Source organism: Saccoglossus kowalevskii, chromosome 3 (assembly GCF_978046115.1).
Source record: "Saccoglossus kowalevskii chromosome 3, keSacKowa6.1, whole genome shotgun sequence".
In the NCBI taxonomy this organism is placed as follows: Eukaryota; Metazoa; Hemichordata; class Enteropneusta; family Harrimaniidae; genus Saccoglossus; species Saccoglossus kowalevskii.
Genome location: NC_140643.1, coordinates 16,675,597 through 16,703,330, shown reverse-complemented (window position 1 = coordinate 16,703,330; position 27,734 = coordinate 16,675,597). Strand labels below are relative to the sequence as shown.

Below are 27,734 nucleotides of genomic sequence, written 5' to 3'. Positions count from 1 at the left end.
AGGAACATTACAACTGACCTGAGATCTTCATGCTTTTGATAGATCGAAAAAAAACCTAATAACAAACAAGCTGCTCTCTGATTGGTCCGATTGTGAAGGGTTGGGTAGCCAATCAGGCACAATCTTGTAAGTAGCTTGGCATTGACCCCATGATCATCCAATTAATTTTGTTATCACATTCTTTCCAAATTCCTTTCAAAAACAAGACTTGTAAACAAGTTCAATAAAACACCAAAAACTGATTTTAATAGAGGTAGAATTTTATTTACATATTGAAGAAAATCATCTGTCAAATTTATAAACAGATAATATTATAACATCTGCAAAATTTAACAGCAAGGAAAATAACTCTCACGAATAAATTTTATTTATTTCAGATATTTTAGTCCAATAGAAATTTTCCTATCTCAACCACATTGTGAAAAAGCAAAACTGACAAAAAAATACATGGCAGAAGACTTTAATTTTAATTGTCAGATAAAATTCAATAAAAACATAAATTTCAACATCAGTTTTGGATAATTTCAATTTCATATAACTATGAGCAAAATACCAGACTAATGATACAGTATAATAAATTATTGACTATGCAAATGCAGTCAGCAAAATGCAAATGATTTAACAATATGCAAATGCAGTCAGCAAAATGCAAATGAGTCAACAATATGCAAATGCAGTCAGCAAAATGCAAATGATTTAACAATATGCAAATGCAGTCAGCAAAATGCAAATGATTTAACAATATGCAAATGCAGTCAGCAAAATGCAAATGATTTAACAATATGCAAATGCAGTCAGCAAAATGCAAATAATTTAACATGCAAATGCAGTCAGCAAAACGCAAATGATTTAACAATATGCAAATGAGTCAACAATATGCAAATGCAGTCAGCAAAATGCAAATAATTTAAAAATATGCAAATGCAGTCAGCAACATGCAATGAGTTAACAATATGCAAATGAGTCAACAATATGCAAATGAGTCAACAATATGCAAATGAGAGAGAAATATGCAAACTAGTCAACAATTCGCAAATAAGTTTTCTTTATCAGGAATTATATGTTATTTTTAATGGAAAAAGGAACAGTTGTACTTTTGACTTACAAGCTTATTATTTTCATTTCCAAATTGTGCATCAAGAAAATACTAATAAATAAACATAGCTATTTTATATTCTAATTCATGTTTTTCATGACAAAAATCATCAAGTGAGCAAACTTTGTTTTCTTGAACATTTGGATTTAAAACATAAAAAATTACAAGTGCGTACCCCCCATCCCCTTCTCCCCTCTAAATGTCCGTTCCTTCTAGTTACCATGAATACATACAAGAACTAGTGAAAACTGTTGCTAAGAGCAAACAGAATATCATCATCATCATCATCATCATCATCTTCTGAACTGACTGCTGTAATGAAAACAATAAATTTGTGTTTAAAAGCAGGTGAGACGAATTGTCCTGTAAAAAAATAAAACAAGTCATGACATGACAGAGTTTGTGTTAGCTAAATAGAAAAGAAACCTGAAATGAGTTGGCCATTTTGAATCAGAACATGAAACAAATTAGGGTTTCACTTGTGCAGAAAGTTACCAAAATTTAAACTCACTGTCGTCTAAATCAGATAGATCAATATCATCTTCATCATCATCAACTGCTGATCCCTCATCTTCATCATTTTCACGATTATCACCATTATCATTATCTTCCTCATTTGCATCATTATCATCTGGATTGTAATCAGACCAAGCAAGACTATCATCATCATCATCATCGTCGTCGTCATCATCATCATCTGGTGTATCTTCCTACAAATGAATAATGCCATGGCATAAGATACAAAAACTAAACCCAAACCAAACCAAGATGGTGGATGTATGCAAGGTATGCAAATCAACTTTTTAACTGATATTATCATCAGTTAAACCCAAATAAATGCATTTAATGGACCATGTGACTAGAGATGCATTCTGGGACATTTACTAAACCATCTGACCAGAGATGCATTCTGGGATATTTACTGGTACATGTGACCAGAGATGCATTCTGGGACATTTAATGGACCATGTGACCAGAGATGCATTCTGGGACATTTACTGGACAATGTGACCAGAAAAGAATTCTGGGACATTTACTGGACAATGTGACCAGAAAAGAATTCTAGGACATTTACTGCACCATGTGACCAGAGATGCATTCTGGGACATTTAATGGTCCATCTGACCAGAGATGCATTCTGGGACATTTACTGGTCCATGTGATCAGAGATGCATTCTGGGACATTTACTGAACCATGTGATCAGAGATGCATTCTGGGACAATTACTGAACCATGTGACCAGAGATGCATTCTGGGACATTTACTGGTCCATGTGACCAGAGACGCATTCTGGGACATTTACTGAACCATGTGACCAGATTTGCATTCTAGGACATTTACTGAACCATGTGACCAGAGATGCATTCTGGGACATTTACTGGTCCATGTGACCAGAGATGCATTCTAGGACATTTACTGAACCATGTGACCAGAGATGCATTCTGGGACATTTAATGGTCCATGTGACTATGGATGCATTCTAGGACATTTACTGAACCATGTGACCAGATTTGCATTCTAGGACATTTACTAAACCATGTGACCAGATTTGCATTCTGGGGCATTTAATGGTCCATGTGACCAGATTTGCATTCTAGGACATTTACTGAACCATGTGACCAGAGATGTATTCTGAGACATTTAATGGTCCATGTGACTATGGATGCATTCTAGGACATTTACTGAACCATGTGACCAGATTTGCATTCTAGGACATTTACTAAACCATGTGACCAGATTTGCATTCTGGGACATTTAATGGTCCATGTGACTATGGATGCATTCTAGGACATTTACTGAACCATGTGACCAGATTTGCATTCTAGGACATTTACTGAACCATGTGACCAGAGATGCATTCTAGGACATTTACTAAACCATGTGACCAGAGATGCATTCTAGGACATTTACTGAACCATGTGACCAGAGATGCATTCTAGGACATTCACTGAACCATGTGACCAGATTTGCATTCTAGGACATTTACTGAACCATGTGACCAAAGATGCATTCTAGGACATTTACTAAACCATGTGACCAGATTTGCATTCTGGGACATTTAATGGTCCATGTGACCAGATTTGCATTCTGGGACATTTACTGAACCATGTGACCAGAGATGCATTTTAGGACATTTACTGAACCATGTGACCAGATTTGCATTCTAGGACATTTACTGAACCATATGACCAGAGATGCATTCTAGGACATTTACTAAACCATGTGACCAGATTTGCATTCTGGGACATTTACTGAACCATGTGACCAGAGATGCATTCTAGGACATTTACTGAACCATGTGACCAGAGATGCATTCTGGGACATTTAATGGTCCATGTGACTAGAGATGCATTTTGGGACATTTACTGGACCACCATGTGACTAGAGATGCATTCTAGGACATTTACTGGACCATGTGACCATGGTGATCATTACCTGCTCTTCATCTTCCTCGTCTTCGTCATCAACTTTACTTCGACCGACTTCATATAATCTACATACACTTTCTGTTAGTAAATCATCCATGTTACCTTGATTCTAGAATGGAATAGAATAGAATAGAATAGAATAGAATAGAATAGAATAGAATAGAATAGAATAGAATAGAATAGAATAGAATAGAATGGAATGGAATGGAATTTAAAAATAAAAGCCCAACTCTGCTAACACATTACTCAGCATGGACGAAGGTTTACTTTTTTGAAACATATTTATAATATGGACTTATAAAAATTAAAATATGTATTACACCATAACTAAAAGTTCAGTTAACTGTTATTAAAAGTTACAATTTGGGCGCGGTTTTGCAAAAGTGGGCGTGGTCATTTTTGTTACTCAATGTTTTCGTATCTCGATGTCCGTAACTTGAACAATTTGGCATCTTTTTTTTTTTTTTTTTTGCTAACATGTATCACGGAAGCAAGATACCATCAAGGCACAACTTCTTGGAAAGGTTCATTGTTTAACACTTTCATATTCTACTCTTCATGGAATTCAAAATAAATAAATACAAACACCCATAACCAGCTACAATTCACAAAATATGAGAGTATGATATGGTATGATATGATATGATATGATATATGATATGATATGATATGATATGATATGATATATGATATGATATGATATGATATGATATGATATGAAATGATATATGATATGATATGATATGATATATGATATGATATGATATGAACATGTATAATCAGTACCCACATGAACATTCAAGGTCAGTTACGAACTCACCTCTATAACCGCTAGATAACCATCAGACGGATCGGTCGCCAAATCAAAGATATTTTTCTTCACATCGATGGTGGCTGTGGAAATAACTTGTATTTATTAGTGGAATGGCTTGGATTTGGCGTTAGATAAGACATAGCGCAATTTCCCATGGCAACAATCAAACGGCAATAAACATACAGTCACTCACCTATTGGCTTATAGTCTGTGGAGTCAAACGTTCTGAACGAGGAACCGAATGGACTCTTCATCTTTTCATCGCTTAGCTCATCTTCTTCATCCAACTGAAGCATTGCTGATGAGAACAAGTGTTACAGTGATAGCCTGTAAGTTCATGTGGGGTACCTGTTGGATCAGCTGTGACCTTTATATGAATGTCACCACCACGCCAGCTACACCAAGTACTCGCCCATGTCAAATTTGCACAATACTGCTTTTTGGAAGTACTGAACTTCCACTCGAATAGCAGAAACTGGCTTGGAGAGCACTAGAGCACAATACACCAATACACGGATACAGTGACTGTCTGGACATGCTATGGTGCCAGGATTTTGAATTAGAATATTAGAAGATTGTTTCACATCTTTAAAAAGTGGTATGCCTTACCTCCATAAATGACATCCCCTCCAGTATTGAACACGAGTTGACACTGATCTAATGCTGGGACTGTATGTAGTAAATGAAAAGATCTGATATCCCACTATGTGACAAGTGTCAAGGAAAACAAACAAATAAAGGAAGAAGAATTTCAGGAAACTAGTACCTAGTTATTGCATCTATTAGAAGCACATCTGCAATAGAGTTTCATGCAAGACCAAAAGTGTTATATACAAATGTAAGCATATAAGCTTCCAGGGCCTCACAAAAAAATGTTTCTGGTCAAAGTGTTGTTTTTTTTTTAAAAATGGTATGGTGAGTACAAAGAGTGTAACCAGAAACAGGCACTTTACAATGACCAAGTGTTAGTGACCATATTGACAAATATGAAAAAACATCTGTTTATGTAGTCTGGTGTAATATATTATTGTTTTTTTTTTTTAGAAAATATTTGAGGAGACAAGTATGGTGCGTGGTAGTTCACTTGGAACTTGTCTTATGTATTCTGGTATAAGCGGTGATACTAAAGCAATGACTGTAATTTGTTGAAATCATAATTATCGCAGATTACTGTGCATGTTAATCACATAATTTGCATAATGATCAATTTTTGCATAATAATCAACTTTTTCACTGATATTTCAAGTTCTAATCATCCTATTTTAATGAAACTTGGTACATAGATGCTCTCGGACAATGCACATATTATATTTTAGTGCTGGTTGGCATATTAATTACCTAATTTGCATAAAAGATTTTCTATTGTATCAGCAGAGTATTAAACACAGAATAATGATAATCAATAAAACAAAAAGTAATTCAAAAAACAAAGGATACAATTTCGGAATTAATGATGATTTCAAGCCCTGAGGGATGAAATAAACCACTGATATGTGTGTTGAACTTGTCAAACTTATGTATAGCTTTAGGCGACCTGACATCCCATAATACGCCATCGGAAAGGACAAGCTCATCAGTTGGGTCAAAGGTTGCACAGTTTTTAGTGTAATGATTGCTGAGTTCTGAATCGACAAGTTTTAAAATTCTTTGACCTGTTGTTGTGTCGTAAATCTGTGTAGAGAAAAAAAAAGGAATTATGTATATATATGTATATATATATATATATATATATATATATATATATGTACAAGTACGAGAACAATTTCTGTGAAAAAAATTTCCATGCAACAAACTTGTTTAAGTTGATTATTTAAATTAATTATTCTAGAAGACAGGCGTTCATACAGCTCAACACTATGTGCGGTACAAAAAAGTCCTTTAGGTTTGCCTTTCTGTATTTCTATTGGAGTCTTGGAACAATTATATGAAATCAAAGACTCTAGAAAGTATTTTCTAGTGTCTTTGATGAAATGTATAATGGCATTAATAGAACAGAAAGAAGTAAAAATCACCAATCAATGAAAAATGAACGTTTCTAGGTTGTTCACATTTTGGGTGTGCGTGTACATATGATGTTATACATATAGAACATATTTCTTGCAATACTAAGTAAAATATGTGACATATAAATTTTGATGAATCTTTAGGAATGATCTTAAAGAGTATAACTTTAGAAGCAGACATTGGAATCATTAGTGAATCAGAGGTGTGGCATGTTTACAGTGTGCAGCATAAGACTGTAATCATAAACAGCTAGTAAGAGACAATAAATTATGTTTTCTGTACTAAGGAGGATGCATTAACAAAGTATACAGGGATACTTACATGGGCTATGTCATCTTTTGTGCCAATTATTTTATCATCTGAGAGTTTCCCAAACTGCATGTAATGATCGTCTTCAAAGGCAAACCTGTTGTTTTGAAAAACAGACAAGAGAGATTTATATATATTGGTGGCAATGTAACACTGATGCAAGTCTATTTAAAAAATCGACACATACATGTATGTATTTAAGTAGTTGTGTATATACACAACTGTCTCAACATTAACCTTAAAGGGAAGTCTATATAACACTTCAAAAGTCTCGGCTGATGGCTGCAGACATCAGAACTTACTTTCTTTCAAACACTTCGTCCATATTCCACAACGCCGACATCGGTCTTCCCCACAGTGATGACGTCAACATCAACTTACTATCCTATTAGACAAAAGAAGGGCAGGGCACTTTAAATTAACATTAAATAAACCACATGCAACACACTGCCATAACATGAACACATCTGAACACAATTCAATTTCCATTGCTCGCTCTGAACCATTTCTCCCAGCATGCAGCATGCCAAATGGCAATTACTACAATCACACTGCTACACTTCGATAGCATTGGCTGAAATCAGGACAAGTTAGATTTGTGTAGCAACACTTGTACTAAAGATTATGGTGTAATATGCTGCCACTTACCCTTGATGGTTGGCAAGACGTAACTGATGATGTGTGACATACATAACTGCCTTCTTCCTAAAGTACAAACGAAGGAGAAAAAAACATTATTAAGCATATTTTATTTTGAAATCAGAATAAAACACAAGTTCCTAGATTGAAAAAATCCTCATAAATGTGAAATGAACCTTTGATCACAGTCAACTTTTTTCACCTTTAAGAAAATAAACCAAAAATAATTTTTTTTTTCCATTTTTTCCAAAACCAATGGGAAATTATAGAGAGTTCTCAATTGGTACAAAATTGAAACAAAGAAAATAATTTGATAACTGATTGGAGAATAACAGTTATACTAGCAGAGTATAGAAATATGATCTTACCAATCCAGTGTTCATATTGTAGAGTTTCAGTTCACCTGCGTACGTACCAACGCATAGATACATGCTGGTGGGCTGTGAACACAAAAATTGAATCATGCGCTTTATATACAATGCAATAAATAGTATCTCACATATTTAATTTCAATATGACATGTACTTCTTTGTAGCAATGCATATGACTACACTGATTGGGACATTGTAAACCATTGAATTTCTGGGTAGTTGACAGGACACTTAGAAAATCTTTGTTGATTCTCTTGAGAAAATGAAGCAATTAAAAAAGATTTATAAACAACCTAACGTCAGAGGAAAACAAAGACTAATATATTGTATGCCTCAGGGCAGAAACCGACATGACAAATTTTGTGTGTTTACCACTGACAGGATAAGTTACTTACATCAAAATGCCTGGTAAATGCACAACAAGTGAAGTAGCCATCATCTTCTGTATCGTGTATTGTTTGCACTGGCCGGAATCTAGAATTGAATGCATTCACTATAAATAATGATTCTTGATACATGTTGATTAGTGAAGAAATTAAAAGAGTTTCGAAATTCAACAAAAAACCAAGACGATGAATAGTAGTTAACTATGATGTAAATTAGACATTTAATATGCACAGATTCCACTAAAAACTAATCAGTTCAGCACCTATGTATCAAGTTTTCTTGAACTTCGTTGAGCGGCTCTCATAATCTCAGAGGAACAGACACACAGACATGATAAACTCAAAGACTTTTGTGCCTTCACAAACACTAGCACTAGTCCAAAATTTTCATATTGCAAACTTGTCTCGGATAGTAAAACATATATATTTGTTGTGAGTTAATATTTAGCTACGGTGAAATATTTTCACTTTCAATTTATTTTTACTAGTTTCCCTGAAGGAATGAATCAGTGAAAATAAAATCCAGTGAAAATATCTTTTTTCCTATATTTCATATAACTCATCAAAAATCAGTGAAAATACACTTAATACAAAACAGCCAAAAAGTATTTTCAGTGAAAATTAATTGCAGCTAGAGTTTTACAGTACATAAACACTAAGTTTTGTCCACATTATTTGATAATCATGACACAGCAAGAGCAATATACAATTCAATAAAATGGCTGCCAATCGGCCATACTGGATTATTCTATCATAAACATAACGTACCTGCTGTAAATGAAATTTCTATTCTGTTTAGCGCCATCAACACCACCATGTGTAGGATATATCTGGAGGAATATATATTGAATCAACAATTACACGATACATACATTTAATACGAGCAATATAATCTGGATTAAAGTCGCTCATAGACTATTAAAAATAATGATATTCCAGCTATGTGTGTTACATTTTAACTAAGTGAAAAGTGTTTACTTCATAGAAAGAAGTATTAAAGCGAAATCTGAAATTACAACATTGATGGAATGCCCACGGCTAATTTGCATAGGAATAAACAAATTCAAGCTGATTTGCATAAAAAAAAATTCCCACAAAATATGGATAGGGAGGGTTACCAGAAACACATAATTTATTTTAGATGGCCTAATTGTGACATTACATTTTCTGGGTATTTTATAATAACTAAAAATCAATGCATGACAAACATTTTTGTTTTTGCCACTTTTTTTTAAACTTACCGGTCTGTTCATCATTCTTGCTGTGATACTGGTAGGAGCACAACGTCTGAACCTTGGATTAGGACATCTGTGTGGTCTGCAATTCAAAAAGTTACACTCTATATTCATTTACATGATCTTGTTATGCAAATTAGGTAAATAATACAAAGTACATTTGTGTAACAATGTTTTTCAAAAAAATTGTATTTACATTTAATACACTACTAATAACAAATAAACAAATGAATATGAAATAACAAATTTGCCCGGTGACATTTAAGTTTTTCCTAGAGCATTATTCTTGTTTCTTCATTAAACATACACTAAAGCAATACTCACTCTAGCAATGAAAATGGAGGACATGTAACAACAGGATTTTTACATCTGGCATGTTGTTCCATGAGATAGTTACTAACGATGGAATCTAAGGTTGGCGGTGATGCTAATTTACGATTTGACTGCCTCTTCAATACTGCTAAACTTGGTTGGAATGAGGTTAATGTGGAATTCTGTCGATGTACTTTTTTCTTCAATGTCGGCTGAAAACAAGAGCATTTATAATTTACACAAAATTTAATCAATACAGAGAAATGCTATCATGAATTTGCATTATTTCATGCATATTCATTAACCTCATATATTTATGATGAATATTCAACACCCTAGATATGTATTAACTCATGAATATTCATTAGTCCCAACGATAACATGCATATGCATTAGATCTCATGAATATTCATTAATCTCATAAACATATTGACCTTATGAATATTCATTAATCTCATGAACATATTGACCTCATGAATATTCATTAATCTCATGAATATGCATCAACCTTATGGCTATTCATGATCTCAATATGTCAATATCATTTTTACTCATTTATTCATCTCATAAACCCCTGCAATCATAGATAATTTACCAAATTTGAGATTTGGTTTCACAATATTGAGTATACATGCAGATGTATTCTCTCTCATGCAAAAAAAAATCAAAATATCACAGTCTGACATTCACTGTCATTACCTACTGCATACATATTATCACCCAACTAGAAAGTGATGGCACAAAGTGAAGACAGACAACATCCACATTTTTTAGATTTTAGATTTTCAAACACATATTCAGACTCACCTTGAGTGGTGTATTCCCATTAGTAATGTTTTGTTGGCTTGAGGAAGCATCATTTTTATCTGAAAATCTGAATTTTTCATGTTGTGGTGTACTGGATTGAGAATTCAACATTGACGTCAGATGCTGAAGTGAACCAGTTATTGATTTGGGAGTGCCGTACACTTTATCCTGATGAACAATTAATAGTTTCTAAAACTGTTAGATTGAATGGTTTGATAAAGTTACGTATAAATGTACATACTTACTTCTAGAGATCCAACAATTGAAGCACAAACCCAAAATGTAGTCACTCCTGTGTACAGCAGCCACCAAAATTACTTAAAAAAAATTGTCCTTTACAGAAAGTTGTATTTTATATGGAGGTTTATTAATTAATTTGTGAATAAATATATTACAATAATTTCAATTGATATTTTGGTAAGGCTTTCCAATGTACCCCCATGCACTCCTTATCATAACTCAACCCCCCCCCCCCCATTCAATTGTATATGCCCCACTAGATGACAATAGGTTTCCTCAAGAGGGGCATATACAATTAAATTGGGGGCAATGGAGGGTAGGAGGGGGTTGGAGTAAGGATTTGGGGTGGGGGTACAATGGAATGTTTTTCCGGTATTTGAAGACAGTTATTTGGAAAACAAATATTTGTTAAGATTAAACAAGTCATTGTAAATGACACGTCCCTGTCCGTTCATATTTGAGTGACATATACATTCAAAGCAAATCATGACCGAAATCTCAGACCACTTTCAGTGGTCTGATCCGAAATGCACCTGCATATGTACAACACATTGTACTAAATCTGAACAAAATTTCCGGAATTGTGAAAATACGTGATTTTGATGCATTTTCGGACGTAAAATGGGCATTATTCAGCTATTGTTAAGCGGATCATGAAACAAATGCACATTATCAAATGATCAATCCAGACATGTCTCGGATACGGATCCAGAACTGAATTCTTTAAAACAAAATGGCTGCCAGTCGGCCATTTCGAACTTGATCAGAAAAAAAAAATGACGTGCATCAAGGTCCTATTATGTTTAATGTATGTACCAAATTTGAACAAAATCCGTCCATGCATAACTGAGATCCAGGTCCGGAATGGTGAAAATATGCGATTTCAATGCATTTTCGGCCTTAAAGCAGCCGCCATTCGGCTATCGTTAATGAGATCATGAAACAAATGCACATACATATTTGTGACATGATGTACCTTGTGTGTGTGAAGTTTGAACTCGATCAATCCAGGCATGTCTCAGATACGGATCCAGATCTAAATTCTTTAAAACAAAATGGCCGCCAGTCGGTCATTTCAAACCCGATCCAAAAAAAAATGACATGCATCAAGGTTCTATTATGTTGAATGTATGTACTAAATTTGAACAAAATCCGTCCATGCATAAATGAGATCCGGGTCTGGAATGGTGAAAATGTGCGATTTTGATGCATTTTCGGCCTTAAAATGGCCGCTATTCGGCTATCGTTAATCGGATCATGAAAAAAGTGCATGTGCATATGTCCCATATAATGTGGGATGTATGAGTGAAGTTTGAACTTAATCGGTCCATGCATGTTCGAGATACAGATGATCACGGACGCACGGACGCACACAGGGCAAACCACAAGTCCCCGTTTTCGGAGGGGACTAATTAAGAAAGTCAAGTTAAAAAACTTGCAGTGGTATCAAACTGGTGGCAAAAGTGGTCACTGGTCACAATACACAGGTGGATTAAATATAAAGGTTAATTAACATGTAAATGGCATTGAGATTGCACAAAGGTGGTCACTACAGGCAGGATGGCTTTATATAAAGGCGATCAATAAGACAGGTTTAAGAGTGTATCTGACATTTTATGATATACATGTATTGTATATCATAGAATAACTTCTTCCACATCACACAAAGTATGAATTTTTTTTCAATTTATTGATGACCAAAATTCCATAAACATTTCATCAAAACTTACAAAAAAAAGTTTAGAATGAAATAACAACAGAAATAATTACATTACGTGAGAATGAGTTATTGAGCCCACAAACAACAAGATGAAAAATAAAATAAAACAACAGGTTTTAGCGAACTAAATGATGCACTATTTATGTTGTTCCATTAATGTAATGTATCGTTACTTACCGGTCTTGAAGGAGGTGTACTGTTGACAGAGGTGTGTACTGGTAAATCTGCTTCTTTCTGGAGTGCTGCCGCCGAGTCTATAAGACCTGTAATTAAAAAAATACCAGCTTTTGTTATTTACAATGTATTTTTAATTGTAACATCAGATTATTCATATATGGTCATTGTGTTACCTATGTCATTTCTATACATTTAACGTATGTATAATGTAATCCATTGTCTCTGAACCTGCATAATATTCTGACACATAAATATATTAAAAACAAGCTCCTATAACGTCCAATGTATATACCAAGTTTCAACAAAATCCAGCTGTAAACAGCCGAGAAATGCTTAATTTTGATGATTTTTCAGTACAAAAATGGCTGCCATTCGGCCATGTTAAATCAGATCATGCAACAAATTGATGTGCATATGTATAATATCATGTATGATGTATGTGTGAAGTTTTATTGTGAGTGCACACACAGAGGTCAAAACATAAGTCCCCGTGGACTAAAAAACGCATTTTTCAGTGGTGCCGGGTTGTGTCATAAAAATAAAGCAAAAACTAAAACAAGTCATTTTTGATGATAAGATCTCATTCAGTTTTTAGTGACTGTCAACATTGGTGCCAAATAATTATTTACACTCATGTGACAGATATACAAAGTGGAGCCAGTTTATTTCTGCCTAGTACGAAAATGAAGATTAACCATCTTGAATCAGATTCTGAAACAAACTTTTGCAAATGTGTTACCGTATTTCCCCGGTCATAAGCCCAGGGTCCTTAACATGTAAAATCAGGGAAAGTAAGGGGTGGGGTTATACCCAAGGAACACCTCAGAAAAGATGAATTTTTTGGGGGTTCAACATTGTAACCATGTGGGTTGAAATATTATCCAAATTACATCATTTGTTCACCATGTCCCAAAATAGCAATGATCAGTCTGACCAAGAGTGCCTAAACATCAGATTAGTAGTATCAAACAATCACTACAACTATTCAAATATCAAACAAAATTTAGCCAAAAATCTCTGAGAATATTGAACACTAACTTCGTTAACAACTGAGTAAAGCTTACCCTGTGATGTAAGATGAGAATGGATTAACTGTAATAATTCTTTACTTGGGTATGTTATTCTTGTTTGTGCTACTACGTTAAGTCTGTATATATCAGCCAATGACGTGTCAGGTCCTATTGAAGACTTCCCTGTAACTCTCTCTGTGGAGGAAAATAAAAAAAAACTTACAAATGAATTACACAAACAATTTGGTGGCCGCTTGGTGGCCGTCACATTGCACATGTTAGATACAGGTCACTTACAGTGTACATGCAGGTAGATTCTATACTAGACTGGTCCAGTCATGGCAATTTTATTGTTTTATATGCTAATTCCTTTAGAATGAGTTTTTAGAATTTCTCAAGTTGATGTGAAGTTTCCATGATTGGTCTATTTTGCTGCACCCTCTACAGTTATCACTACACCTTTTAGGTAATATGCTAGCGAATAGCATTAATTATAAGTTGCCAACCAATAATCTGTTTTACACAACTACAATACACACATGACCTGCTGACGCATAGAATTTTTTGTGCAAGAGCACGCCCACTTTCCTCATTCGGAAAAATTACAATCCCAAGTTATATAATGTCACTACACACTGTGAATAATTAATAGCAATGAATACGACTGGGCCAGTCTAGTTGTACGCATGGAGCATACCGGTAATCTTTATTTGTATGTCGTTTGTATAGCTGTCCATTTCCTAGTGGAACATTTTAAAATTAACAAGACTGTAAATACCTATAAGTTCAGAAGCATATCTACAGAACTTCATGTGCTCAGATCGTTTATCTTGCAGTACTGGTTCCCGCATCATCACTGAAAATAAAAACAAATATGCAATTTGAGAAAACAAATAAACACCTGAGACTGCACTGTATAAGTTTTATAGCATGCACACCATTCAAAAACTTTCCATACTCGAATACCGGTAGTTAGATTACATGTTTATTTATTCATTCATTAGTCTGTTGATTCATTCATTTATTCTTTCATTCATTTATCCTGTGGTAAACCACTACTCAACATACTGTCACTATGATTTTTTTTAGAAGCAACATGCTGGACCAACAGGTTTATGTTCCTTATTTGACAGGATGTCATTATAATTCTCCTAACCCCGAGTGTCGTGAGACTGGGCACAGCTTTCTCTTAAGTGACTGACACTCTGTGTTGTAGGAGCGCAGACAAACTTTCACTGCTTTTGACTTTTCCGATTTTCACCGACTTGCGAAATAATAGCGGCTTACTGTATATTTACCTTGTAACTGACAATGTGTGAATAACGGCAATTTACTGATAATCTGTTTTACAGTTTCACTCCGAGCCAGTCCGCATAACGCTTTACATGCTAACGTCCTTATAGCGTCGGCTTCGGTTATTGGCATCTTTACCATTAGCAACGATAACAGTATCTATCCAAGAAAACACAGTCAATAAATTTAATATAAACATCAGTAGAATACACACACAGTATGCGTTTATGTTATATACCATAAAATGAACCTACTTCAATCATGAAATCTTTATTCAAAATTATTTTTCATGTATGGGTAACTAGAGCAGTGCTTCTGGCAGGCTGTTAGCCAGGAATTTGCAACTGCCAGTCCAAGACAATTCAACTTCATGAAAATGTTGATGGTTTTCAATATATTTTGGTTAAATTATCAAAAAACAATAGAAAAAAAAATGGAAAAAAGTTGCCAGTCCAAAATCAAAGTGGCCAGTCTGTTTGGTGGGTGGACTGGTGGCTGGCTCACACCCTGCCCTCTGGTACCCTTTACCTACTTTTAAACAGTAAACATGTGAAAATGGAAACTCGTTTCACAAAATTTCTTCTTTACACGGATTATGATAGATTTGTCACTTTTTTAGAGGGAGGAAAGTGTAGCACAAATATAGCATGAGAAACTGTTATTCTCTATTTCCAAGTCAAATGCTGAATATTTTAGACCTGTTTTCAGACACTAGAAAAAGACCAATGCAGTCCTTATATAACACTGTGTATAGGAAAAGACCCCACCTCCCCCTAAATTCAAATCAGTTTTCAGACAAATTGCAGATTGTATAGCCTTACCCGAATGCCATTATTTGCTTGCACACAGTCCCAGAGCTTACTCAGTATGTCTCCACCACTACGTATCGTAGCACGATTTCGTTTGACAGAACCACTGGTGTATCTAGTTACACTTCCACCAAGCTGTAAGAAAACCAAAACACAACAATAAACATTTAAAACTGGTAAACAAATATTTTTATATACTTTCTACATAGTTTCTATTAGTTGTTTGATATACTCGCACAGAAAAATAAAATAAAAAAATGTTCAAACAACCATTATTAAGCTAAAAAAAAAGAATATATTAATATATTAAATGATAGATAACTTGGATTGAATGCTACAATATTAGACTTGACCCAAAGCTGAAGTTGACAAGATTTTGGTCATATATCCAAGGAATTATATATATGACTTTTGTCTGAAACACTCAGCCAGATAAGAAAGTTATTTACTCACTCTGGTAGAAGGACCACACACACAGTTTATAATCACTCTGAGCGCAGATTTCTGTACATCAGCTTCTGGGAACACGTCACCTTCAGCTGTCCCACACACAATACTGGAGAATAAATTAAACAAAAGACTACTAGAATACCAATAAGTACACTTACAAATGACTACTAGAATACCAATAAGTACACTTACAAATGACTACTAGAATACCAATAAGTACACTTACAAATGACTACTAGAATACATGTACCAATAAGTACACTTACAAATGACTACTAGAATACCAATAAGTACACTTACAAATGATTACTATAATACCAATAAGTACACTTACAAATGACTACTGGAATACCAATAAGTACACTTACAAATGACTACTAGAATACCAATAAGTACACTTACAAATGATTACTAGAATACCAATAAGTACACTTACAAATGACTACTAGAATACCAATAAATACACTTACAAATGACTACTAGAATACCAATAAGTACACTTACAAATGACTACTAGAATACCAATAAGTACACTTACAAATGACTACTAGAATACCAATAAGTACACTTACAAATGACTACTAGAATACCAATAAGTACACTTACAAATGATTACTAGAATACCAATAAGTACACTTACAAATGACTACTAGAATACCAATAAATACACTTACAAATGACTACTAGAATACCAATAAGTACACTTACAAATGACTACTAGAATACCAATAAGTACACTTACAAATGACTACTAGAATACCAATAAGTACACTTACAAATGACTACTAGAAAATATACAAATAAGCATTGCACATCACCATAGTTAAATCAAACAGATATTGTTTTTGGGGGGCTGTTTGTCGAAAGATTAAATTAAACTCAAACCACTGACTGGTCTTCATAGATGTCCTCTATTATACGTGATGACTTCTTTGTGATTCTCAATATGGAGAATGGTTTATGGTTCATTATTTACTTACATTGGTTATCAATGTAACATTGGACAAATCATTGTAAATGACATACTGTAATGTATTAGTATTTCACTTGGCATTTATTTATGTTTGGGCCCATCTTTCAATGGTCTGACAACATTTAAAACAAAACTAAACATAAAGCTGAAAACTCAGAATGGCAGGAAGCTGATAAAACAACATCGCCGAAATATTCAAAATCAAAATTGTCACGTGGCATAGTAACCAAGAAACTGCAAACAAATGTCATGGATACAAATACAATATGTGATACTCACTTCATGCCAACCGTGCTGACATTATCCGGTAGTTCAACCTGTTGACAGAGTTGGGACTGTGCTTTCGGTATCACCGTTAACACAGAAAGAATGTCCAACGCTGCTTTGATGGTTTCTCCCCTACAAGGTGATAAGTACAGTGAAACAATGATTGAAGCAATTAATACACCACCTTACCCTTTTCACCACCAGACATTCTCGCCCAAATTTGTCTACACTTTTTTCTTATATTCTTCAAAATTTCTGGAAATGAACCCTAATTTTGAAGCCAACAGACACAATTTGAGTCAATTTTCAGTTTTTCCTCAAAAAAATTTGGCTATTTTTGTCCCAATTTTCTGAAGGAAAGTGCAGACTATAACGGGGACTATTTTGTGAAATTGTTATGAAAGGGAGAATTGGTGGTGAAAAGGTTAATGCAACATAGTATACCACAAGATTTTTACACAGGAACCTGACACACACACACACACAGACATGTCAGGGAGTTGAAACATGTGCATGGTGAGCTCGAATGTGTCATTCATATACAGATTCCACTGAAGGCAATCCTGAGAATTACTCAACGGAAGTAGTCAGCAATGCAGTAAATAATCAAAAAAGTGCAAGAAGAAATATACTAACGTGCATATCAGCTTATCTTTTTTTTTGAAGACGAGAATTTGGTTGGGGTGATGTTGGTCTTTTTAAGACGAGTTATGATTTGCAACAGAAGAATGAACTGTTTGATAAGAGATTACAAAGAAACAAAATTTTAGTTATTAAGACTACTAAATTGTAATAACTTACCTAGCACTGTAGTTTCTCCAGTCATAGCAGAGTGCGATGATTTGCAGCAGTAATGGGATACCTTGTAAATTCTGGAATTCACTGACGGGCTCCCAGTAGATTCTCATTGGTGCGTACTCTAGCAGTGTCTCCATGTTGTCCATTAATGAGTCGCTGGTAAACAGGAGGGTCTTTGGTAGAAGAAGAAGACATTGATGAACAGGAGAATATGTGTTAAAGCACCATGACTTTGTAAACAAACAAAGTATTCTATGTGTTGTATATGTCGCATGGGACCCATATCGAACATGATGAAATGTGACAACCATGTTCACAGTCAACACTGAGGACCTCATATATAAGAATATGGTTACTCTATTAAAATTGAGGGCGCTATGTCAAAATTTGATTTCAGCAGTGAACACCACATTTGTTACTATCAACACTGAGGGTGCTTTCTCATAATATGATTTTATCATTGCATACACAATTGTCACTATCAACACTGAAAGCGCTATCTCATAATATGATTTTATCATTGCATACACAATTGTCACTATCAACACTGAGGGCGCTATCTCATAATATGATTTTATCATTGCATACACAATTGTCACTATCAACACTGAGGGCGCTATCTCATAATATGATTTTATCATTGCATACACAATTGTCACTATCAACACTGAATGCGCTATCTCATAATATGATTTTATCATTGCACACACAATTGTCACTATCAACACTGAATGCGCTATCTCATAATATGATTTTATCATTGCATACACAATTGTCACTATCAACACTGAGGGCGCTATCTCATAATATGATTTTATCATTGCATACACAATTGTCACTATCAACACTGAATGCGCTATCTCATAATATGATTTTATCATTGCATACACAATTGTCACTATCAACACTGAGGATTTTATCAGTGAACACCACATGTAGCTGGTTCCCGCTTCAAGTGTCATGGCGCACCAAGCCACAGGAGGCCGGTAACTAGTAATGGATACAGCATTATGATTCAGCATTTCCCTTGGTTACCTGACGTCAGCAATTACGCTCATGATCGTTCTATATATAAAGCACCGTTTTCCTTATTATCAACACTGAGGGCGCTAGAAAGGGTTATTTGCACCCAGTTGTGGTAATATAACACTTATACCTTATATGGTGGTATTGGATCCGGTGGCAGGTATCCCTGATTCCTCGAAAACTGACGTTTCACGCTGTCAACTTTCAAGGCAAGATGAGCTTCAAAATATTTGAACAACGCTACGCAAGTATTTTTTACGGTTTGACGATTGGAGAACGTTTCATCATCATTCAGTAAAAGTCCTTGATCTTCGATATTTAAGATTTCTAAAGTGCTGATCTGAAACGAGAAAGACACCTCACTAGATCTCGCATGTGTGAAAAGTGTGGTCAATGTCAAGATGCAGAGCTTCCAGAGAGAATTATGGTGTTAAGATAAAAGTACTTCTGCAAAATAACCATTATCAAACGTTCGGAAATGCCCCCAAAATAGTTTCGTGGTCTTATGCATAGTTTGATTTCACGTATAACACGGGATCTCGAAGTTAACGGAAAACAGCCTATTACTGAGTGTAACGATAATTGAAGGCGTGATTGACTTATGTTCAGTGAAAAAGCACCAAAAATTGTTGGTTGATTTTTTTTTTTAAATGTTTTTGTGCCAGGCGACAGTTTTGGACATTGAGTGTCTCTCCTGACTTTTTTTTTTAAGTGCAAATGCTAGTGCTGACACATAGTCAGTCGTATTCATGTTTGGGACTACATGACAGGGCTGTGTGGCCATATCTCTATCAAATGGCAATTTTAATGCGCTATCCTGGCATCAACCAGGCTCAGTCGAACACAAGCACCTGCGGACCTTAATCAAGGTTCCCCCAAAGTCGCATTCGTTAGTGAATGAATCTCGGCCAATGGAATATGCCTTCCCATTTTTTTAAATCATCCAATTTTTGTATTTCAATCGACCTAAAAGGCCCCACCAACACAGAAAGTTAAGAAATCTAGGAATGGGCAACTGTCCTCACATAAAAACAACACACAGTTCAAAGCATGAAATGAAATGAAAAAACTCACTAGATTGCACAGTTTTCTGAGACCATCTTGCATGTCAAACAATTCCAGAACTGCTTTGAATGGAAAACTCAGCATAAAAAACATTGTTGCATGGCAACGACCCGATTCATGTGAACACTCCAGTAACCATAAAGCATAACTGAAACAAAATGTATCGATACACAGATTATATTTTAGATTGATTGAGGAAAGGCTCTGATATGTATGTATGTATATATATATATAATAACAACCTGTATAACCAAACAAATTACTTACAAACTGAGCCTAACATAACAATATCCAGTGCTTTCTAAATGTACAGTTAACATTGTCAAATACATTTTATAAACAGTTGATAAAGTGAGTATTAAGTAAAGTTTATGATTCGTGAAAACATCAACAAATCCTGAAAAGTTATTAAGCATGCTACAACAACCTATATATCTTCTGAAAGCTGAGATATTGGCGAATACCGTAGTGCATATGCTATACCAAAGTTTCTCTAAAAAATCCCTGATGGCCGATTTCGCTATTGTGTGTTTTTGACTATTTCAACTATTCTGAACACCAGGGGTTTTTCTAGAAAAAAACTGCAAGAGGGAGCATTGCAATTCAGCAACGCCACCAAGTAGGGGAGATAGGGTTCGATATCTTCCTACCAGGGTGTGGAGTTTTTGATAATTCTAAGTTAAAATGGAGCATTCTATGGCTTCCTTGGGGCCAAAATTACTATCAGACAGGTCACAGTTGTAGACTGTGGCCACATGTGATCCCTGGTCATTCAGAATTTTATATTTGCCAGAGGATCTGCTCCCCAGGGTAAAGGGACGCATGGCCATGTCATGAGGGCGCTGCACCCCTGTTCCCTTGTTTAAAAAAATCCCTGTGAACACCATTTTTTAACTCTTTCAGTCAAGCAAATGGCCAGTTAACATTTGCTAACTGTAGGCTCGACAATTACGTCTGTTTTTTTTTTATCTGCCTTTGTTTTCTAGCTAAGAACAAATAACTACAGAATGGTACAAACAACAAGGTCTGAGGATTGATCAAAGACTCACCGGATTAGATCATTTAACACTGGGGATGGCAGTAGACATATCCTCTCCATGGTGTCTGCACTGTAAGCTAAGTAATAGAGACACATGGAGACTCCCGTAGCAGCCATGGATGGTCGGTGGATTTCTAAAAGTTTCTGTACACCACCTATGCTGACAAATTCAGCCGCAAACTTTTTATGGCACAAGAGAGACCCCAGATACTGAAGAATAAAACAATAAAAATAAACGCAGTGCTTGAACTTCATGAAAGTACTGAAAGCAACACACCCAACAAGTAAATAAATAACATGGCGTCATTTGTACTATTGTAAAATCTATATTAGAAGCGCATCCCTAATAGAAGTCGCACCCATTCTTTTTTCAAAATTGAGAACCAAACATTCACAATTTCTCATATGTGTAGATGCTCTAATAGAAGCCGCATCCCCTCTGTTGCATTGTACCATTTTAGTAGAAGCAGCGGTTCCTACTACCGGTACAGATTTTAAGTAGTTACCATAGACATGGAGTATTTATCATGCCCACCAACTTTCAAGTGGTTAAAGACATGTTAATTATTTCACACAAGAACAAAATACATATGCAAATTAAATAGTGTTATGCAAATTTGCCACCATGTTTTGGACATTTATCTATGGAGAAAACTGCAGGTGAAAATCAGAACATGCGTATTAAAAACACTTTTTATAATAAAACTTACTTTTAATCCTTCAAATGTGAGCCTGACATCACACGTTTTACTGAGGTCAATGTAGTGTAAAGTAAGATCCACTGCACCCAATTGAAGTACTGTAGCTAAAAGCTGAAATAAATAGGTATGCTACTTTAGGGAATCCACTGCAGGTGCAACATAGAATTCTCATTAAAACTTCTAAATATTCTGGTATTTAAAAATCCCCTATTGTCAAACATTGACAAAAACAATGTATTCTAAATGCCAATTTGACAAAAATTAAAACTACATCATTTTTCAATTTCCCCCTTTTTTTGTCATAGTCACGTTTCCACTTTGCTTCTTTAATTAATTAAAAATCACATTTAAATTCACAAGAATCACCTCACTGAAATGGCAAAAAAATTATTCTAATTTTGCAAACATAACACACTCACTTCTTGATACTCTCCCAATGGCGTAAGGTATTGTATAATGAGTCTTTGTTGCATGACGGTTGTCATTGGATACATACATTGTGTTCCAATTACATATGGCACCATCTCAGCCCAGCTGCTATTACTCCACTCACCATCGTGAGACACAGAATCATGTTTCGGCAATGCTGATAAATGACCTGAAGTAAACTTTGAACTTGTTTTAACCTTTGACCTCTTCTGTTGAGAGTCACTAGGCAATCTTTTTTTACATCTGTTTTTATTTTTATTACGAGTCGAGTCAGGTTTGATTTCAGTTGGCGGGGCCATTTCAGCATTCCGACTTGTGGAAGGTCCTTCTCCCGGGCTCACAGCGATGACTTCCTCTTCTGCCCCGATTTCCTGACACGTAATGATCTGAAGTGCAGGTTCCTCTGTTTTTTCAGTGTTCGTTTTCACAGTCTCTTCATCCTTATTTGAAGGAGCAAAACAAACAAATGGTCTTTCCTCCACTGGTAGATCAGATTCAGATCTGCTTTCTGACGCCCTAGAGTCTGCAGCAGAAGATGTTGATTCTTCAACTGCTAATGTTTTCAGTTCTTTAAGACGATGTAGCATGACTGGAACCTGGAATGAGAATGTTTAAAAAAGTCAGTACATGGATTCCTGCATTGCACATTCAATTGATTTGCAAAATAGCTAACTTTTAATTTTAAAAACAAAATTATTGCAGTATTGATAGTTCAAAGTTTCTACTTTATTAGCAAAACCATGAGCAATACTGCAGTTTAATTGGGTTTATTTTTTCATTCACAGTAACCATTTGAAAATGTGTCTCATACTTTACATAAGTTTGACACATTAATAATTTCATTAATTTCAAAACAAATGTTATATTATTACCTAAATTCAAATAATTTCTCCTTGTTTTAGTTATTTTCGCTTATTTTTATGTTCAGCTTATCTGAATCTTGACAGACAGACATGATAACCACAGTGACTTCTATTGTCAAGCAAAATCACTTTGCATTACATTATTATTATTTTATATTTCGCAATTGCAAACTTCTGTTTTCATAGGGAGTGGATGAATGTTGTTGACACTTTTTAAAACCCTGATTTTTTGAACAATTCAGGTCAACAAAAAGTGGACCATCATTAACAGTATATGATTTTTTCAACCTATGTCACCAATCTACAATTTGAGATATGGCATGATATCTCTGCCATAGTAACCTATGGTTATAGCATTTTAATACTGACAAAATGACCACTATCAATTAAAATACAACCATCATTTTCTCGAAAATTAGGCAGGTTAGACCCCCGAATATCCTTTTATTGCCCAGAAAAACAATTTATTGCAAAATGAATAAGTTTGGGGTATTTGCATTTATGAGTAGGCTTCTACCTTAAAAAAATTAGTGCCGTAAAAACAAAAGCAGTACTCACCAAACTTGCATTCTCTGCTCTGAAGTTGCCAGCAATGTCTTGGATTTCCATTGCACTCGCAAGTAAACCTGTTGCATATGACCTGAGGGGCTCTTCAGCCTCCCTAGCCCAGGTGAAGAATTTTGGGATCAAGCCTTCCTGCAAGTAGAATAGGGAGCAACCATTGTTACCAATGTCAGATCAAGCACCCACCTGCCACTTTTGTAGGATTTATATTTTTGGGGGTCAAGTTCAACTTAGTTCAAAAACTGGTCATTGGACATGATTATATTTCCTTGAAAAATTAAATTACTGTGTCTATTATGGCTATCGGCCATCTTCAAAAAAGGCAGAAGAGATAAAACATTTTTCAAAAGAGTTCACTTGCACATGAGGGCATTCAAGGGTGTGAACGGTTTTCATAGCGTAAACAACAAATCTAAACTGACAAGAGAGTAGCGGTACTTACTGGTTCCTGGTAAACGATTGACGTTTCTAATCCCGGCAGTACGTCCAAGAGTAGTCGGCATGCTGCTGCATTGACATCAAACTCACGACTGGAAACGATGTAATTATTGATAAGCTGAAAGAAAACGCAGAAAATAACATTGTAAGTCTAAAAGATAGATAAATATATTAAGTACACAATTAACTACACATGTATGGCAGACTCTGAACTAAATCTGTTCAATATATGTAACAAGTTTGAATGAAATGTGTCTATGCACGACCAAGATCTTGAATGGCTGTCGTTCAGCCATTTTGAATTGGATTGCGAAATGAACACATGCATACATGTGATATGTAGTTTGAACATAAATAGATATATGGGCACATGAATGCATGCACAGAGATGAAACTATTAGTCCTTCAAGGCTTGTTTTTGGACTGCATCCAAACAAAACAAAACGCAGTAAGACAGATGAGTTTTAATATAAAAAAAAAACATCAATATTAGATTGAATCAAATGTAAAAACTCTCTCTTTGCAAATGACTCATAAGCAGATTTTAATTTTCATCATGCCACTTCCATTGACAAAACTGTGAATTCTAAACAAAATAATCAATATATAAAGCTAGTGAATACTAATTAATTGGTTTTGGAATTCCTGCAATAATAGAATAACTATAACGTTGGTGACTTACCCTGTTCATGAACTCATCATTCTTAAACAATAATTTGAGTATCTGACCCAGCGAACAGTTTGGATCCGTTCTGGCAGGATGACGGTCATCAAATGGATCAGGGTCCATCTTAAGGTAGTTTTCCGTCTCCCTCTCAACCAACTCTGCCATCCTGACAAAATACAATATAGAATATGTTATTACATCATAACATACATATTCACTATGTACTTCAGAAGAAAGTAGAGCATGAACGACACTCATAAATTGGCACATTTCATTCCAGAGTGCTGAAATCATTACTGAAAATTTTCACTGAATGTGGTTAAATCAGCAATTCTTCGTATTTCTTTTCAGATATCCTATACATAGCTTGACCTTTTGAGCTCAAAAGTTAATTTCAGACACCATCCAAAATATAGTTCCATTCATAGTCTGCTCTTTTCCAAATGAAAAAATGCAAAAATTTCAAAATTTTTGATCAAAAGATAGAAGCAATGTGACAATTTGCTTATTTGGTTGAAAATCAAAATTGAATTAAGAATAAATTACAGAAAATATGAATAAATTTATGTGGGATGGGTGGCACTCAAAAGGTTAAATATTAAAATATATAGAAGCAATGTTATAGTAACATTTTGTTCTTTTTGGTCAAAAATTAAAACTGAATTCTGTGAAAATTACAGAAAAAATGAAAAAACATTTGGCTAAAACTAAGAATTACCAAAAAAAAACACAATTAAAACACACTGTCTTCTGTGTTTCACATACTTACTTAACCAATATATCTATGGGAGATGTAGCACTTCCAACGTTTTTTTCCCATTGTTCTAATAGTTTAGCAAACACCTGAACAGATCCAATTTCTGCCTGTGGTTCGGTCATATTGGCGATAATTCTAACAAACAAAACAAACATGCATGCATCATGTTACATGTGACACATAACATTTGCAAAACTGATGTACAACATTTTAATTTTATACTTGTTTTGTCTGTATGCAAGGAAGATACTGTGAAACGATTCATTCTATCAAGGTTTTAGTTAAAATATTCTAACATTGAACAGATTCACTTCATGTTGTGATCTTTTTGAATTTCACAGATAAAGTAAAAACAGCCAAATTAAAACCAAATGAACAATTAATAGGTTCATAATATGAATGAATATAATAAAAATAGCGTTGATTCAATGAATGTTATTGTACTTTGATTTAAATAAAATACTTCATAAAACATTTATAGGAAGCGGGTATATATAATACTTGAATGTCAACTACTCTGACTGAATATTCTTTTTATAGGCAGAAAAATATATCACAGTATGTGGAAAGTGATAAGTTTATTTAAAAAACAGAGGTTAGAACTTTTGTTCATTCATTTTATAATTTGCATATCTAAGCAATTAATTAACCTTGCACCCTGAGAGCACTCATAGAATTTCATTTCAAAGCTTTTCCATACGTCAAAGCACTACTGATCATTTCAGTCTCCCCATTTGGATGTGTGTTCCAATTCTTTGAATAGTGTTAATCATACACGTGTGGATTCACAAAGATTCGTAATTCAGAATACGGCAAAATCCTGGTGAATCCTTTACAAATTTAAACAAATTCAGACTATTGAATTGTTCACATAATAGGCGTAAGCCTCCAATGAAGCTTCATAGTTGGTTTGACATTAAGTTTAAAAAAAATGATATCAATATGAACAGAGGTACATTACTTGGGGTTTGCAACTCGCATAGTACTGTATGGTGACATCATGTCAAGATCCCATTCAAGTTTCTTCTCGTAGATAGCGAGACTGAGGCTACGACCTTCTGACATGACACATATCAATGTTCAAGGTTTGTAATGAAAAAATAAAACTTTTCTTGTCGCTATCATAGTGAAAAATGTAATACATCGAAAATGTACAGAAAATATAGTTCTCGTAATCCGTCATACCGTGGGCAGCTATTTTGATCCACCTGGACATCCCAGTATCCTAGTTACCTCGGGTTGGAACGCTTATGCGAGAGCGAGATTGTGACGGGATCTTGGTATCATGTCACCGTAGTTACAAACCCCAAGTAATGTACCTCTGATATGAATCATAATTAATTTTGTGAATTTATCATATTTTACTACTTTTCAACTATATTCAATGAAAACTGAATATAATTCAACACTTGAATTCGACTCAAATACCGATAACAGAGTTTTAACTGGTAATACACAGATGTGTTCTCTCGCTAACACTTTCCCATAATCCATCACTGGCGCTGCAACCAAGTTGGAACAATGAACCTCAACAAGCACCGTATCTCAGTCCCTCAACCACTGTGACCGTACTTCTCCCCACTGATACCTGTACTAGATTGTACAATGCTAAAGTGTGTGGGCCATCTTGTCTCCCGTTGGAGCTACCTGATAATTCACAGACAATAACATCACCATGCGTTATTTAAAACCGAGGTCATCGTAAAACGGGATCATCATCATCTTACTCTATCAACACAACATCCTTCGCCTCGATTGCCCCTAACCACTGCTGTGATGGATCGCACAGAATTCTCTCATTACGATTTGTCAAGTCAGTTTCTGTCTCTACTAACCTGTAGAAGATCACAAAAGAAGATCCCAACTCAGACAACCCGTCCCAGTTTTTTTCTGTTTAGTTTTTGTATCGACTGTAAAGTAACATGCAAAACTTTCTGCTTTGAAATGGCGTGTTTTGCTGAAGCACTGGAGTTGCGAAATCGTAACAAACTCATGGACACATTCATTCAAGTATCGCGAGACCATAGTGTTCTCGCGATCTATGAG

General features: G+C 34.9%; 1 protein-coding gene across 1 annotated transcript; it reads right to left on the bottom strand.

Annotated features, from left to right (window-relative positions):
* Positions 1-242: 242 nt before the first annotated feature.
* On the bottom strand, positions 243-27,731 carry LOC100376543 (DDB1- and CUL4-associated factor 1-like). The gene is made up of 34 exons (XM_085496827.1): positions 27,524-27,731; positions 25,701-25,823; positions 24,947-25,097; positions 24,269-24,382; positions 23,821-23,958; positions 22,390-22,995; positions 21,980-22,081; positions 21,280-21,479; positions 20,240-20,378; positions 19,296-19,505; positions 18,143-18,312; positions 17,354-17,473; positions 16,105-16,207; positions 15,664-15,786; positions 14,848-15,001; positions 14,328-14,405; positions 13,604-13,744; positions 12,540-12,625; positions 10,403-10,570; positions 9,608-9,807; positions 9,290-9,365; positions 8,817-8,878; positions 8,058-8,136; positions 7,660-7,731; positions 7,301-7,357; positions 6,955-7,037; positions 6,665-6,749; positions 5,777-6,010; positions 4,949-5,042; positions 4,533-4,637; positions 4,346-4,419; positions 3,533-3,634; positions 1,604-1,806; positions 243-1,401 (listed from the first exon to the last, which is right to left on the bottom strand). Exons 2-34 carry the CDS (start codon positions 25,808-25,810, stop codon positions 1,335-1,337), a joined length of 4,506 nt encoding a protein of 1,501 aa, XP_085352953.1. The 5' UTR covers positions 25,811-25,823; positions 27,524-27,731; the 3' UTR covers positions 243-1,334.
* Between the last annotated feature and the right edge of the window lie 3 nt (positions 27,732-27,734).